Source organism: Orycteropus afer, unplaced genomic scaffold (genome assembly GCF_000298275.1).
Source record: "Orycteropus afer afer isolate SDZICR_OR568_19922 unplaced genomic scaffold, OryAfe1.0 scaffold00054, whole genome shotgun sequence".
NCBI lineage: Eukaryota > Metazoa > Chordata > Mammalia > Tubulidentata > Orycteropodidae > Orycteropus > Orycteropus afer.
The window spans coordinates 3,518,064-3,534,343 of record NW_006921641.1 but is presented as its reverse complement, the minus strand read 5'-3'; the positions used below and the strand labels follow the sequence as shown (position 1 = coordinate 3,534,343).

Here is a 16,280-nt window from a genome sequence, read left to right as displayed (position 1 = left end):
CACCATCTTTAAAATTTTCAGTGGCTTCCAATTGACTTTCTGATGTAAGACAAGCTCCTTAATATAAGGCTTTAGTACATTCATGGTCTGACCCTCTGGTTTAGTTTGAGATTTTGATTTTGGTTTAAAGCTCTAGCCATATTGATTGGAGATTGTAGAAAATTCACTCTGTTTTCTCATCTAGGATTTTTGCATGTGCTAAATAGTATTTTCTTTCTAACCCCATACTCTTTTGCTTGGATAACTAAACTTACTTTTTGTGCATTAATCATACTCACTTCCTCAAAGAGGACTTCCTTGATTTCTAAATTATGATAGTACCCTATGTAGGTTGTTACCTTGTGTCTTCTGTGTTCTTCCTTTCACTATAATCATAATTTTTTCTTTAAGAGATTCTTTTATTTTGATATTTCAGATTTTGTATATCTTAACTGTGTAAATGATTGGGTTTTTTTTTTTTTTTGAACTTTTCATTGTGTTTTGGGTACAGTTTTACAAAGATTTGCTGTACATTCAACAGTTCATGTACATTTTGATTGTAGTCCCCACAATGTAACAATATAACACCTCTCCTCCTACCTCCCCCTTGTGTCCTTACCTTTATGTTCCTGTCTGCCTAGCTTTCTCCTTGTGCAAATACTGCCCTTCTGATCTCCCATGGTTGACTGATTGAAGCCGTAGTGCATCTCGCTGGTGTAATGTTCAGCTCATAGTCCTTTCTTTTGTTCGACTAAGAGTTGAGACACATGAGTGAGCCCCATTCCATGCCAGAATGGTGACTGAGGGCCAGTTTTAGGGGTTTCACCATTCTCTTTCCCACCAATAATCCTGGTCTTTTTTATGTTTTTGAATTTTGTTCCCATTGTAAATGATGTCTTAAAGTATTATTGTTGTTATTATGTGCTGTTGATTCGGCCCTGACTCATAGCGACCCCTTCTTGGGTTGCCGAGGCAATATCACTACGAAAGTAGATTGCCCAGCCTTCTTTCTGAGGAGTGGCTGGTGGGTTTGAACTGCCATCCTTCTGATTAGCAGTCAAGTGCCTTAGGTACCACGCTACCAGAGCTCCTAAAGTATAGTTAGGGATCATATAATAATCACTTTTTTATATTTGGCTTTGCTTAAAATCATGTTTCTGAGGTTCATCCATGTTACTGTGTTTATCAGTAATTTGTTCTTTTTCATTCCTGGCTACTATTTCAGTATTAGAATGTTCCACAATCTGTTTATCCAACAAAATCTTCTAGTTACTTGCCTTCATGGATAACAACTGAAAATGTTGAGAGCTTGAAATCAGAATTGAGAAATGACTTTTCTTTAATCATAAACAAAGTTAAAATTATATTACTAGATTTTTTTGGGAATTACTTAGTTTTAAAATTTCTATGAAGATATTATTTACCTTTTTGTTTTTAAGGTAGTTTATTGTAAGATTTTCATTAGTTTTTTCCCTTGTTGAGGTATCACAGACTGCTCCAGTAGAATGTATTTTTTGAACTTTTGAGTATTTTTCTGAAAATTTTTATTTTTTTTTAAACATTGGTTATAATCATCTGTTAACTTATTCTATTTTTAAGCAACTTAACTTACTAAAGGCAAAACAGAAGGCGTTGGTGGAACAAATGGAAAAAGAAAAAATACAGAGTAACAAAGGTTCATCATATAAACTTCTGGTAGAACAAGCAAAACTAAAACAGGCAACTTCAAAGGTATGCTGTATAATTTTCAATATGATTATCTCACAAAATTCTTTGGTTTTCAGTATTTTAATTATTTGAATCCTTATATATCTTTAATAATCACCAAGGAACTTAAATATATGTTATTCTGCTTACGAAAAGGAAAATCAGTCTACTCTGAAGCAGAATTTTCTGAAGGGGGAAGGATAAGGTAACTTGTCAATCAAGGTAACAGATGATAAATGTGAACTTGATGCTTCCAGTATTTTATCTTGAAATTGCAAAATGTGCCAGTAAATTGAACACAAAAGACTCCGTGGAATGTGTACTTTCACTAATGTGACATTGTTGATACTATGTGTTAGTTTCATACTATAATACAAAAATGTATAGGATGTTCGTAAATATCATTGTGTTGGTCTTTAAAATAAATATGTAAAGTGAAAAATTTGGCATTTCTTCTTCCCTTTAATTATGTTCTTGTAAGATTTTTGAGGGTAGGCGTAGAAGGGAAACTGGGTTTGCATCCAGTGGTGCTGAAAAGACTCAAATATATAGCATGTCCTTTCCAAGTAAATATTAAGTTCAAATGATTTAAAAAAAAAAAAAGTATTTTTAAAATTCGACGTAAAACAATTTTAAGTAGCAAGTTTGTGCATTGTCTTTTCATAAATATAAAATTATTTCAAGAGATGTTTCCCCTTAGTTTTACTTATTTTGTTGTTTAGAATTCACATCTCAAAACATACACTATTTCAGTAACTTGTACTCACACAATTTAGTGACACGTAATATGTTGTCCAAAGGTAGTCTTGTCAGTGTTGCCTCGCTGGTTCTTCTAGAAGTTTTATGTTTTTTGTTTGTACATTTAGATCCTTAATCCATTTTGAATTTATTTTTGTATATAACGTGAAGTCTGGATCACATTTCATTTTTTTACACATGGAAATAAAATTTTCCCAGCAGAATTTATTGAAGAGACTCCTTCCCCATGAATGTACTTAATACCCTTGTCAGAAATTGGTTGCCCCTAGTTGTGTGGGTTTATTTTGGGACTCAGATTTCCACTGGTCTGCATGTCTGTTGCTGTAACGGTACCAGGTTGTTTTGATTATTGCAGCTGTATTTTGAAATACTTTGAATTAATACTGTAAACTTCAAGTCATACTAGCTTTCTTTACCATTTGTAATCTACTCTGTGGCACCTAGTTTATTGGTTTATATGAATTATATTTCAGATATTTTGGTAAAGTTCACTTAGTATGTTAAATTTAGCCTAATAATCCTGTCTATAGAGATTGACTTTACTGAAAGTCTGTTTTATATCCCAAATATTACTCTAAATAGATTGCAAAGTATGTTGTTTGTATAGCTTTTAATAATTGTTACATTTTGAAGCTTAATATTACCTAAAAATTTTGTTCTTTTGAAGTTATGAATTTCCTGGATGATTATTGTTGTTCTTTTTAAAATAAGTTTGTAATGAAACAATTTTTACTCAGTATTGATTTACATATTATAAAATTCTGCATGCAGCACTTTAAGGATTTGATTAGGCTGCGTCGGACAGCCGAGTGGTCCCGTTCTAATTTAGACACAGAAGTTACAACAACAAAGGAAAGTCCGGAGATAGAACCACTTCCGTTTACTCTATCCCACGAACGTTGTATCTCAGTAGTCCAGAAGCTTGTCTTGTTTCTTCTCTCCATGGATTTTACATGTCATGCAGATCTCTTATTATTTGTTTGTAAGGTAAGTAAAGTAATGTTGTTGTGTGCTTTGAGTTTATTAAGACTCAGCAACCCTATAGGTAGAACTGTCCCATAAAGTTCCCTATGCTGTAATTTTTGTGGGAGCGGATCACCAGGTCATCTTTCCCGTGCAGATGCTGGTGGGTTCGAACCACCAACCATTTGTTTAGCAGTAGAACACTACTGAAGTAAACTAATAGTCATTAATTATTTATTGTGAGAAAAAGAATCAGGAAAGAATGCAGTTTTTAATTGATTTTTGGTTAAGAAAAATACTACTTCTATTGGTTTTTCTTTTATGAAGTTACTTAGTTTTTCAAAATGTACTTTGAAAGCGTTTAAAAGCTTTGTTAATTATGCATGTTTAAACTGGATTTGTGTTTTAATCTACTTACACTAGATTAATGCAAATTTCAAATGTAGATTATGTTGATATTAATCTTCAACTTAATATTTTTATTGATATATTAAGTAAAATAGGAGATACATAAATTAGTATTAAATTATAGTAATAAAAGACTTAATGCCCTGAAGACTTTCATGTAGCATTGTCAATGCTTATGGAAATTATTTCTAACTGTTAACACCCAGATTTTTTAATCGGATTTTAATATATGATATATGGCATCACAGTTCTTTTGTGATCAAAAGATACATCACAGTATCTTTCAAATAATTATTTTGGTACCAAAAGCATATCTCACTTAAAGTGATTACCCCACCACTCAAGTATTGGTAGATACTCTCTCCTTCCCTCCCCCCAATATAGGAAATTGATATTTAAACATTTATATGTTTTTATTAAATGTATCACAGGTTCTTGCACGCATTGCAAATGCCACCAGGCCAACTATTCATCTGTGTGAGATTGTGAATGAACCCCAACTGGAAAGACTCTTACTACTTTTGGTTGGAACTGACTTCAATAGAGGAGATATTTCTTGGGGTGGTGCTTGGGCTCAGTATTCCTTAACATGTATGCTACAGGATATTTTAGCAGGTTTGTCAGGATTCATATTTCACAGGGTATGTCCAAATTAGCATATCATTGGCCAACTAGATAATCTTTAAAGGAAATGAAAAGGCACAAAATGGACTCTTTATTGTTAAAACAGTCGCTACCATTTATAATTACTTTTGTAATTAATTATGTTGAAAATTGTGATTGAGGAGTTAAATTGTTAAACGTGCATGAGGTTAGTGTCTATTGTGCTTTATTATGTGGTGTGCCACTTACTAGTCCTTTATGTTACCTTGAGGAAGTCAGTCTCTCTCTGTTTCAGTGTTTCTATTTGCAAAGTAAGATTATGTTTTATATTTGTAAATTAAAGTACCTTAATTATAAGATTATTTTGACAAATGAGTGAGTTAATGTATGTAAAGTGATTAGATTGATGATTCTATTTTGAACATAAGCATTTTGTGTTTTCTTCTACTAGCTACTGGTCTTTGGCATTTGAAGATAATGTAGTGGGTTCTATCATTTCATTGGGTAGGTGGGGACTTGCCTCACAGTCCTACACAGTCTTTTAAACTTAATATGTTATCATTTTTAAACTAGAGAAAGAAATAAGATATAATTTGTTAAACCATACTTAATATGGTTTAATACATTTGTATATATTATTAAAGCATTTAGGAATGTTTCCTTACATGTAGGAGAATTGCTGGCTCCAGTAGCTGCAGAAGCCATGGAGGAAGGAACAGTGGGTGATGATGTAGGTGCAACAGCTGGTGACTCGGATGACTCGCTACAGCAGTCTTCAGTTCAGTTATTAGAAACTATAGATGAACCTTTGACGCATGATATAACAGGTAAATTGTTTTCAGTTTTATTTTAACTATTGTTCAACTCTTTTCTATTAAGTGGAAATATTGTCAGTTGTGTCATACTGTGGTGACTTGGGTGTTGCTGAGATGCTGGAAACTATGCAGCGGTGTTTCAGATACTACCACGGTCATTCATGATGGGCAGGAATCATTGGAGCTTCCAGACTAACACAAACTGGGGAGAAGGACCTGGTGATCTACTTCTAAAAAATACTGACTGATGAAAACCTTATGGATAGAATCAGAACACAGTGCTGCAAGGTGAGCCCTAGAGGTTGGATGGCACTCAGAACAAGACTGGGGAAGAGCTGCCTCAAGAGAGTAGAGTTGAACATGCACCTTGAGCACACTTTTCTGCTGCCACAGTTACCCTTTGCTGCTGCTTTCTGAGCCCAGAGTCAGTCCTCTCTGCTGAGTTGCCAAGATATCTCAACCAGGCTTACTCTGGACAAACTGGACATGAAAGAGAAACGGCGGGTGATCATGAGAGTGGACTTTCATGTTCCTATGAAGAGCAACCAGATAACAAACAACCAGCGGACAAAGCTGCCATTCTAAGCATCAAATTCTGTTTGGACAATGGAGCCAATTCAGTTTTTCTTAAGAACCACCTGGGCTGGCCTGATGGTGTCCCCATGCCTGACAAGTTAGAGCCAGTTGCTGTAGAATTCAGAACTTTGCTGGGCAAGGATGTTCTGTTCTTGAATGACTGACTCTGTGGGCCCAGAAGTGGAGAAAGCCTGTGTTGACCCAGCTGCTGGTTCTGTCATCCTGCTGGAGAACGTCTGTTTTCATGTGGAGGAAGAAGGAAAGGGAAAAGATGCTTCTAGAGACAAGGTTAAAGCCATGCCAGCCAAAATAGAAGCCTTCCAGGCTTCACTCTCCAAACTATGCATCCAATGATGCTTTTTTGGCACTGCTTAGTGAGCCCACAGTTCATGGTGGTAGTAAATCTGCCACAGAGTGCTGGTGGTTTCTTGATGAAGAAGGAGCTGAATTACTTTGCCAAGGCTTTGGAGAGCCCAGAGTGACCTCTTTGGCGGAACTATGGTTGGTTGCAGGCAAGATCCAACTGATGAGTAATATTCTGTACAAAGTCAATGAGATGATTATTGGTGGTGGAATGGCTTTTACTTCCTTAAAGTACTCAATAACATGGAGATTTTATCTTCTCTGATGAAGAGGAAGCCAAGATTGTCAAAGACCTCATGTCCAAAGCTGAGAAGAATGGTGTGAAGATTACTTTGCATGTTGATTTTGTCACTGCTAACAAGTTTGATGAGTATGCTAAGACTGGCCAAGCCTCTGGCCTCTGGCATACCTGCTGGCTGAATGGACTTGGACTGTGGTCCTGAGAGCGGTAAGAAATATGCTAGGGCTGTCGCATGGGCTAAGCAGATTGTGTGGAATGGACCTGTGGGGCTATTTGAATGGGAAGCTTTTGCCCGGGGAACCAAAGCCCTCATGGATAAAGTGGTAAAAGCCACTTTCGGGGCCTGCATCACCATCATAGATGGTGGGGACACTGCCACTTGCTGTGCCAAATAGAACACAAAGGATAAAGTTAGCCATGTGAGCACAGGAGGTGGTGCTAGTCTAGAGCTCCTGGAAGATAAAGTCCTTCCTCTGATAGATGCTTTCAGCAGTATTTGATGTTTTTCTGCAGTTTGGTCCTGTACACAATCCTAAATCAACTTAGTGCTTGAGATGAAATCTTCCCCCATGTCAAGATGTAACGAGTGGCCAAGAGATGAAGCACCAGGAATTCTTAAACAGCTGATTTGGATTTTCCTACATTCTTCAAGATCACATTTGAATTTCTTAATGGCAACCCATTGGTGCCTTCTAGAGTGTATATATTTTTATTTTGCCTGTTAAAAGAAAGTGAGCCATGTTAGCGTAGTTAGTTCTCTTTTTTGAGTAGCTTACTCTTATTTGCTTCTTCCTTGTTTCATTATTGTCATGGAAAGATGAAATTCTAGTTTGAGGTAGGTATGAGGACTAAGTTGATGATCTATCAAATAAACAATAAAATTCTTCATGTAAACTGCAGAAAAAGAGAAGAAAGTAGAGTTGACCTTAATGATACAAAATGGAGTAAAGCTTTTGGTACCTTCATTTGTTGATGTAACCACAACTCAGAATGAACAGACATGGCTGCAAACATCCATTAATAATCAGAACATGGAGTGTATGATGTATGAATCTAGGAAAATTGGAAGCTGTCAAAATGAAATGGAATGCATAAAAATCTATATCCTAGGCATTAGTAAGCTGAAGTGGACTGGTGTTGGCCATTTTGAATAGGACAGTCATATGGCATACTATGCCAGTGATGACAAAGAGGAATGGACTTGCAGTCATCATTACAATGAACGTTTCAAGTTCTATCCAGAAGTAAATGCTGCCAGTGATAGGATAATATTTATACACCTACAAAGATGGCCAGTTAATACGACTATTCAAATTTACGTACTAACCACTAATGCCAAAGATGAAGATAGTGAATATTTTTACCAACTTGTGCAGTCTGAAATTAATCAAACATGCACTCGAGATGTATTAATAATTACTGGTGATTGGAATGCTAAAGTTGGAAATAAAGAAGGATTAGTATGTGGAAAGTACAACATTGGTGAGATAAATGATGCTGGAGATTGTATGAGAATTTCGTAAGACCAGTGGCTAATTCACTGCAAATACTTTTTTTTTCAACAACATAAATTGTGTCTATTCCAATGGACCTTGCTAGATGAAATACTCTGGAATCAAGTCAACTACATCTGTGGAAAGAGATGACGGAGAAGCTCAATATCATCAGTACGAATGATGCCAGTGGCTGACTGTAGAATAGATCATCAGTTGCTCATATGTAAGCTCAAATTGAAGATGAAGGAAATTAAAACAGGTCGAGAGCCAAAGTACAAACTTGAATTTATCACTGCTAAATTTAAAGACTGTCTCAAAAATGGATATTGGGCATTGAACACTTAAGACCAAAGACCAGACAAATGGTAGATGACATCAAGAACATCATACTTGAAGAGAACAAAAGGTCATTAAAAAGACAGGAAAGAAAGAAAATACAAAAATTTATGTTGGAAGAGACTCTGAAACTTGCTTTTGAACATAAAATAGCTAAAACAAATGGGGAAAAAATGGTGATGTAAAGGAACTGAACTTAACATTTTCAAGAGCAGCTTGAGGGAGAAGACAAAAATATTATAATGAAATGTACAAAGACCTGGAGTTAGAAAACCGAAAGGGAAGAACACAGTCAGCATTTCTCAGGCTGAAAGAATTAAAGAGAATATTGAAGGAATCTATGTGCAAAATATTGAACAACACAGGAAACATCAAAAGATGGAAGGAATTTTTCATAATCAGTGTACCAAAAAGAATTCATGATTATGAACCAATTTCAGGAGGTGGCATGTGATCAAGAACCAATAATATTGAAGGAAGAAGGCCAAGCTGCACTGAAGGCATTATTGAAAAACAAGTCTCAAAGAATTGATGGAATACCAGTTGAGATATATGAAAAACAATGCAGTGCTGGAAGTTCTCATTCATTTTTGTCATAAATGTACCCATTCCAAAGTAAGGTGATCCAAGTGAATGTGGATATTTTCAAACATTATCATTATGACATAAGGAAATTTTCCTTAAGATAATTCAGAAACAATTACAGCAGTATGTCAACAGGGAACTGCCAGATATTCAAGATCAGCTCAGAAGAGACATGAAATGAGGGATAGATAGCATTGCTAATATCAGGTAGTTCTTGGCTGAAAGCATAGAAGACCAGAGAGGTGTTTACCTGTATTTTATTGACTTTTCAAAGGCATTCGACTATGTGGTTCATGACAAATTCTGGGTAACATTTTGAAGAATAGAATTTCTAGAACACTTAATGGTATTCATGTAGAACCTGTACGTACACCAAGAAGCTGATTGTTACTCAAGCAGAAGATGATTATGCTGTGTGGTCTAAAATCCAGAATGGTGTGCGTCAGAGCTATATCTTTTCATCCATATTTATTCAATCCGTATGCTGGATATCAATAATCAGAACAAGGCCAGGGGCCAACAATTGCGTATATGTGTGTTGAAATTGAAGTTGAAGAAAATGAAGACCTGTCAGAGAAACTGGAGTATTTGATAAAGAACACACCATCAAGACTAGTGGAAGACTCATCAACATTGTACAATATGCACATGATACAACCTTGCCTACTGAAAGTGAAGAGTACTTGAAGCACTTGGAAAAGATTATTTATTTCAATATGTGTTATACCTCAACTTAAAGAATATAAAAAATCCTTACAACTAGTCCAGTAAGCCTAATCAAGATAAATGGAGGAAAGATTGAAGTTGTCCAGGATTTCATTTTACTTGGATCCATAATCAGTGCCCATGGACGCAACAGTCAAGAAATTAAACTACGTGTTGCGTTGGGCAAACCTGGTGCAGAAAGCCCATTTAAAGTCACTTTGAAGACTAAGATGCACCCAACCCATGAAAATACTCGTATTTTCAATCACTTCAAATGCATGCAAAAGCAGAACAATGAGTAAGGAAGTCCAAAGAAAATTTGATGTCCGAGTTACAGTGTTGGAGAATATTATTGAATAAGCTGTGGATTGTCAGAAGAACAAACAAATCTTTCTTAGAAGAAGTACAGGCAGAATGCTTCTGAGAAGTGAGGATAGGGAGACTTTTTCTCATGTACTTTGGATATATTACCCAGTGGGACCAGTCCTTGGAGAACCACATCATGCTTGGTAAAGTAGAAGGTTAGGGAAAAAAGGAAACTTTAGTGAGATAGATTGACACAGTGAATATAGCATTCGGCTCAGGTATAGCAACAGTTGTGAGAGCAGAGGACGAGGCAGTGTTTTATTCTGTTGTATATAGTATTGCTAATAGTTGGAATGGATTTGACAACACCAAACATTCACAACAATAATGTTTCAAAATGAAAAATGTTAGTAAATCATAACATTAATTAGATTTTTCAGTTTGGTTTTTGCTTCAGAAGCTAAATTGGTTACTGTCTTAATAAGTGTATTTTGTTTTGATTCCTTGAACGAATACTCATTATAATAGAGTATTATCCTCTCAAATTACCCCAATTATTAATATAGTTTGTTTGCCTGAAGAAAATGCAGTCTAGAAAACACAGTTAAAGGTAAGCAGTGGTGAAAATTGTTACGGTGGTTTGGTTCCATCAAGGCATTTTTGAAATCTAAGCAACCCCATGTGACAGAACTGCCTTGTAGGGCTTTCTTGGTTGTAATGTTACAGAAGCAGATCATCAGTTCTTTCTTCTGCGAGGCCACTGGGCAGCTTCAAACCAACAAAATTTGGTGGTTCTTTACGATTTCCAGGTTTGACTCATGTCTCTCTATCTCTTTTTTTTTTTTTTTTGTATGTTTTGTTAGCATGGAAAACCCTTAGTGATCTGACCATTCCTTAGTTTTCAGGAGTCACTTGTAGTCATTACTTTTTATATGCCATTTGCTGTGGTCATTTTCAGTCATCTGCTGTTCCTGAATTTTAAGTTTTCTCATTTCCTTGTCCTTTTTCCTGATAGTCTCTTTTTCTGAATTTTATGATTAACTCCTTATCTTATGCTCATTTAAAGCAGACCTTCCACCAGTAAGTGTTTTCCATCACCACTAGCACATATGGGGACTTGGCCCTCTGTGCTCCCTTTGAAATCTTGACTGTCTCTCATAGCAGTTAACCTACTGTGATTTGTATAATTTTTATAGTGCAAGCCAGCCCTTGAACCTCTATTAGTTTATTGGAACGTGGAAATTTGATTTATTAATCTCTATGTATTCAAATTCTAGTACAGTCTGGCATTTGTTAGACACTTTACAAATCTGTGTTGAGTAAGAAGATGTGAATAAAGGGAAGAAAAGTGTTTAAGGAAAGAACGCTAGTTTAGAATTTGGAGACATCTGAGAACAAAGTAAATTCTACATAGTTTATAACAAAAATAATATGAGTAACAGTCTCAGAATTTGAAATTTTGTTTTTCTTTTCAGTATTGGGTAATAGTTCCTATAGTAATGGATGTAATCTAATTAACCTTTTTATTTTGTTCATTCTAGAAATGTTAATGGTTATATTTTATAGCTAAATTTATTCACGTTGATTCAACAAGGGCTAACACTGTGATCTTATTTTCCTAGGAAATCAAGTATCACTGAATTGGTGTTTTAATTGTGCGCTTACGGTTTGATAGAGTTACATACTTACTAGTGCTTAATTGTTGAATGTAAAGATATATAGAGATTTTTCTGTCAGTAGAACTATATATAGTGTTACATGCACATAAACAACTTTTTAGGTAACTAAATAAATAAACCAAACTCACTGCATCGAGTCAGGTCCAACTCATAGTGACCTCCACTGGGTTTTCCAAGGCTTTAAATCTTCGCAGAAGCAGCAGACTGCTTCATCTTTATTCCATGCAGCAGCTAGTGAGTTCAAACCACTGACCTTTGGCTTAGCAGCCAAATGCCTTCACCACTACACTAGAGTTCCTTAAATGTGATACAGTAGTTAAATTTTATGTGATATACTTCACCAATAAGTAAGTTTCAATTATTTGAAGGTGCACCTCCTCTTTCTTCTTTGGAAAAAGATAAAGAAATTGATCTTGAGTTACTTCAAGATTTAATGGAAGTTGACATTGATCCTTTGGATATTGATTTGGAAAAGGACCCTCTTGCAGCCAAAGTTTTTAAGGTATGATATATTAAAATATTCAGTGCAGTTAAAGTCTTTGATCTTATACCTTTGGATTAGTAATTAAGGAGTAAAGTATACATAGTTATCATCAAATGTAACTATTATTCAGTGTTCAGAATGCATAAAATTACTGTAGATAGTATAAAGAAAACCATACCATTTAAAATAACATAGCCACTAAAATATATTATCTTCCATACTAGTAAAAATAATTAATTAGCATGGAGAAATAAGTTATGGATTATCCGCATTTTAAGCAGCCATTTAAACTACATCCTAACTGATTTAATTGCAGATTCTACTTCAACTTTTTCAAAATGAGATATACCCTTGATACTTTATCTTGATAGGCTCTTTTTGTGTGCTTACAAAATTTATTAAGGTTGTTTGTTATTTCTCTGGTTTTAAACAAATAAAACATTTTTAGATTTTGTCAGAAGAGGAACAGAGTAATTATTGAACCGTTCCTAGACATCATTAAGATGATGAGTGGATTTCAGGAATTTAAAATAAGGGGGTTGGATATTTTATAGATCTTTTTGAGTTTAGATAAATGCATCACTCTTAATGAAGTGTCAGAAATAAATCTTATTTTCCTCTTATTTTTTTCTTTTAAGCCAATAAGCAGTACCTGGTATGATTATTGGGGTGCTGATTATGGCACCTACAATTACAACCCTTACATTGGAGGTCTTGGAATTCCGGTAGCAAAGCCACCAGCAAACACAGAGAAGAATGGGTCACAGACAGTTAGTGTTTCAGTATCTCAGGGTAAGTGTGGGTTTATATCCTAAGGTTTATGCTATTCTTAAACCAGGTCTTAAACTTACGTATACTTTATCCTTACAGAAAGTGAACCTAGGTTTATGTTTGGAGGCTTAGTATAGCGGCTGTGCCATGGGTGACATTCAGAGCTGTCTGTTAGTTGGCATGGAAGAACTTTTATTTATGGCCCATCCTTCTGTTTCTCTCTCAAAATAGCCCCTAGCAAAATCTATCCCTGGCTTGAGTGGGATTGCCAATGATTTTAATTATGGTTTCATTTAATTTTTATCTTTAATAATGAATTTGTACTTTATTTACAAACAGAATGAAACTACGTTAAACATTATGTTTGTACCTTTGTAGTCATGTAGAATATATGAAATTTATTATATTCCTAAGATAAAATCTTTTTCCTTTTGTTACTATGGAATAATCACACATTTACTGAGGTTTCAAGTACAATACAGACTTTTTTCTTTTTATCCTGAGAGTAAATTGCTAATCTGATGTTTTATATATTGTATATGTATTTTTTGTTTTCTTTTTTAAGCAAAGCAGGGTATTTGTCTGTATAAACACATCAGGAAACACATTCCATCAAAAGCAGGAAATTAACATTAATACTGTGTAACCCAGACCCCTTTTAAGTTTCACAAGTTGCCCAATTATATCCTTTATTCAAAAAAAAAAAAACAAACTCAAACATCATTGAGTTGATTCCAACTCAAAGCTACCTCCTTTGGGTTTCTGAGGAGGTAGATCTTTTCAGAAGTAGATTAGCTCAATCTTCCTCCTGCGGAGTGGCTGGTGGGTTTGAACCACCAGCCTTCTGGTTAGCAGTCAAATGTGTCAGGCACTACACTGCCAGAGCTCCTTTTGTTCAAAAGAGCTAGTGAAAACATCATGCATTGCCTAGTACCATCTCTTTAGTCTCATTTTATGTGGAATAAATCCTCAGAATGTGGAATAAATCCTCAGAATTGGTTTTCATGACCTTGATATTTCTTAACTATTAAGGGCCAGTTATTTTGTAGACTGTTCCTCAACTTGAGTGTGTGTGTTGTTTCCTCATGATTAGATTTTGGCAGAAATACCACAGAATTAAAGTTCAGCTTTTCTCATTGTATGCTATCAGATGGTAAGTAATTTTGGTGTGTCTCAGTTTTGGTGGTATTATATTAAGTTTGATCACTTAAAATAGGGTGTTTTTTTTTTTTTTTTTTTATGGGTTGGCAGAAAGAGAGATACTTTGAAACAGTGTAAATCTCCTGTTCCTCATCAAATTTCCCTTTTTGTTTACCAGTTGACTTAGTTTTGGGACCCATTGTGTACTTTTTTATTTGGGTTATGATTCTTTGCTATTGTTATTTATTTTGATGTTCAGAGTTTTCCAGATTGACCAGTAGAATCTCCTTCAAGATAGTCTTTATGACCTTTTGCCATGTCCTTTTCATTATTCTTTGAGCACTTCCTTGTTTTCTTAGCACAGTTGATGTTTCAGGATAATCATTTGCTTCCCTAGCCCTGTCCCTGAATCAGCCATTTCTGCAAGGAGAGTGATATTGGGAAAACTTTTTTTGTTTTTTGGCATGAAACAAACAAACAAAAAAAAAACAGTTTCTTTTTTTTTTTTTTTTGAATGCATTTTATTGAAATATAATTTATGTACAGTGAAATACATAAGACCAAAGTGACATGGGTTGATGCATATATATATTTTTCTTTTTTTTTTTTTTGCAGTGTTCCCTCCCCTCCCCTTCTACCCTGGCAGCCAACAAAGAGAGTTTCCCTGCATATACCTTTCCTTGACCCTCCACAACAATGAACTAATACTATATTTGTCCTTCTGTGATTGACTTATTTCACTCAGCATAATGTCCTCCAAGTTCATCCATATTATGCAGTGTTTTGCAGACTCTACATTATTCTTTAGTGCTGCATAGCATTCCATTATGTGTGTGTACCATATTTTGGTCATCCATTCCTCCCCTATAAATCTTAGAGATAAGTCCCTTGCCAGATACATAATTATCAGCAAATATGAATTTGTTTGACATTTTTGACAAGTGCTTTTTTGTGGTGTTGATTTCTTTGTTCCATATAATTTTTATGCTGAGCTCATTTTGTTTATGAATCATGTTATCACTTCTTTGCTATTGTTTTAGTATTTGCTGAATACTTTGTTTTTTGATGTGAAGGTTTATCATTTTTCTTTGAGGTTACCCTGTGATTTATAGTTTTCTTCCCAGGTTTAGAACAGTCTGTTTCTATCTTGTAGTTGTCTTGACTTCCCTACCATATAAAAACTCTGTAATAACACAGTTTTTTCCCTCGTTTTGGTTTATATTTGTCCTTATTTGTCAATTGTTGTCTCTAGTTCCCTGTTTACAATCTTGTAGGCTTATTTGGATACTTCCATAGCTGGGTTGGTTTCTGGATTATATCATCATATGTGTTAATGGTCAGTTGTTGGCTGTTGTTGCTTCTCTGTCCAAAGGACGCCCTTTAGCATCTCTTGTAAGGTTGGTCTGGTTTTAACAAATTCTCTTAATTTCTACTTATCTGGAAATGTCCTAATTTCACCATCATATTTGAGGGACAGTTTTGCTGGGTACATAATTCTTATTTGGAAATTTTTCTCTTTCAGGGTTTTATATATATCATCCCATTGTCTTCTCGCCTGCATGGTTTCTGTCAAGAAATCCAAGTTTAGTCTTATTGGTTGCCCCTTGTAGGTAATTTTTCGTTTTTCCTGTGCTGCACTCATGATTCTTTCTTTGGTTTAGGTAAATTTGATGATATGTCTTGGTGATTTTCTTTTGGGGTCTGTCCTGTTTGGGGTTCATTGGACTTCTAAACGGATATATTCTCATCTTTCATCATACCAGGAAAATTCTCTTCCAGCAAATCTTCAATAATTTTTTCTGTGGTTTTATTTGTCTCTTCCTGTTCTGGAATTGGGATTACACATAGGTTATTCCTTTTGATGGTATTCGAGATGAACCTTAGGCTTTCTTCTTTTTGTTTTGATCTTTTTTATATTGATCCCTTTCCAAAGAGGTGTTCAGGTATTTGTCTTCAATCTCAGCAATTCTGTCTTCCATTTATTCAATTCTGCTCCTTTGCCCATTCAATGTCTTACCTATTTCTGAAAATTGGGTATTAATCTTCTGGATTTCTGTGTGTAGATTTTGTATCATTTCTAATTTTTCATCTATTTTGTCATTTTGTTCTTGTATTATCTTTTGAAATTGTTCTAGGGTTTTCTCTGGGTTTTCCTTGATCTGTCCCTCAATTCGGTGAAGATTCCTAAATATAATTCTTTTGAATTCCGTATCAGGGAGTTCCAATGTTGCCTCTTCCTCGGGGATGTGTTTTGGGTTTGTATCCTGGTCCCTTGTTTCTCCTGCTTTATCTTGCTTCTTTGTGTGGACTGTGATGCTCTGTTGTCTCCAAGGCATTGTGATGTTTTTGTGTTTATATTTAATT

The 16,280-nt window shown here is 35.0% G+C and overlaps 1 protein-coding gene across 1 annotated transcript in view; it reads left to right on the top strand.

Moving 5' to 3' along the window:
• BIRC6 (baculoviral IAP repeat containing 6) overlaps positions 1–16,280 on the top strand; it is a 366,321-nt gene that overhangs the window by 156,568 nt on the left and 193,473 nt on the right. Inside the window, exons 34-39 of the mRNA XM_042780685.1 lie at positions 1,579–1,710; positions 3,217–3,432; positions 4,248–4,431; positions 5,091–5,246; positions 11,890–12,023; positions 12,644–12,797. Of these exons, the coding sequence (XP_042636619.1) occupies positions 1,579–1,710; positions 3,217–3,432; positions 4,248–4,431; positions 5,091–5,246; positions 11,890–12,023; positions 12,644–12,797 (976 nt within the window). The remainder of the gene's footprint in view (positions 1–1,578; positions 1,711–3,216; positions 3,433–4,247; positions 4,432–5,090; positions 5,247–11,889; positions 12,024–12,643; positions 12,798–16,280) is intronic.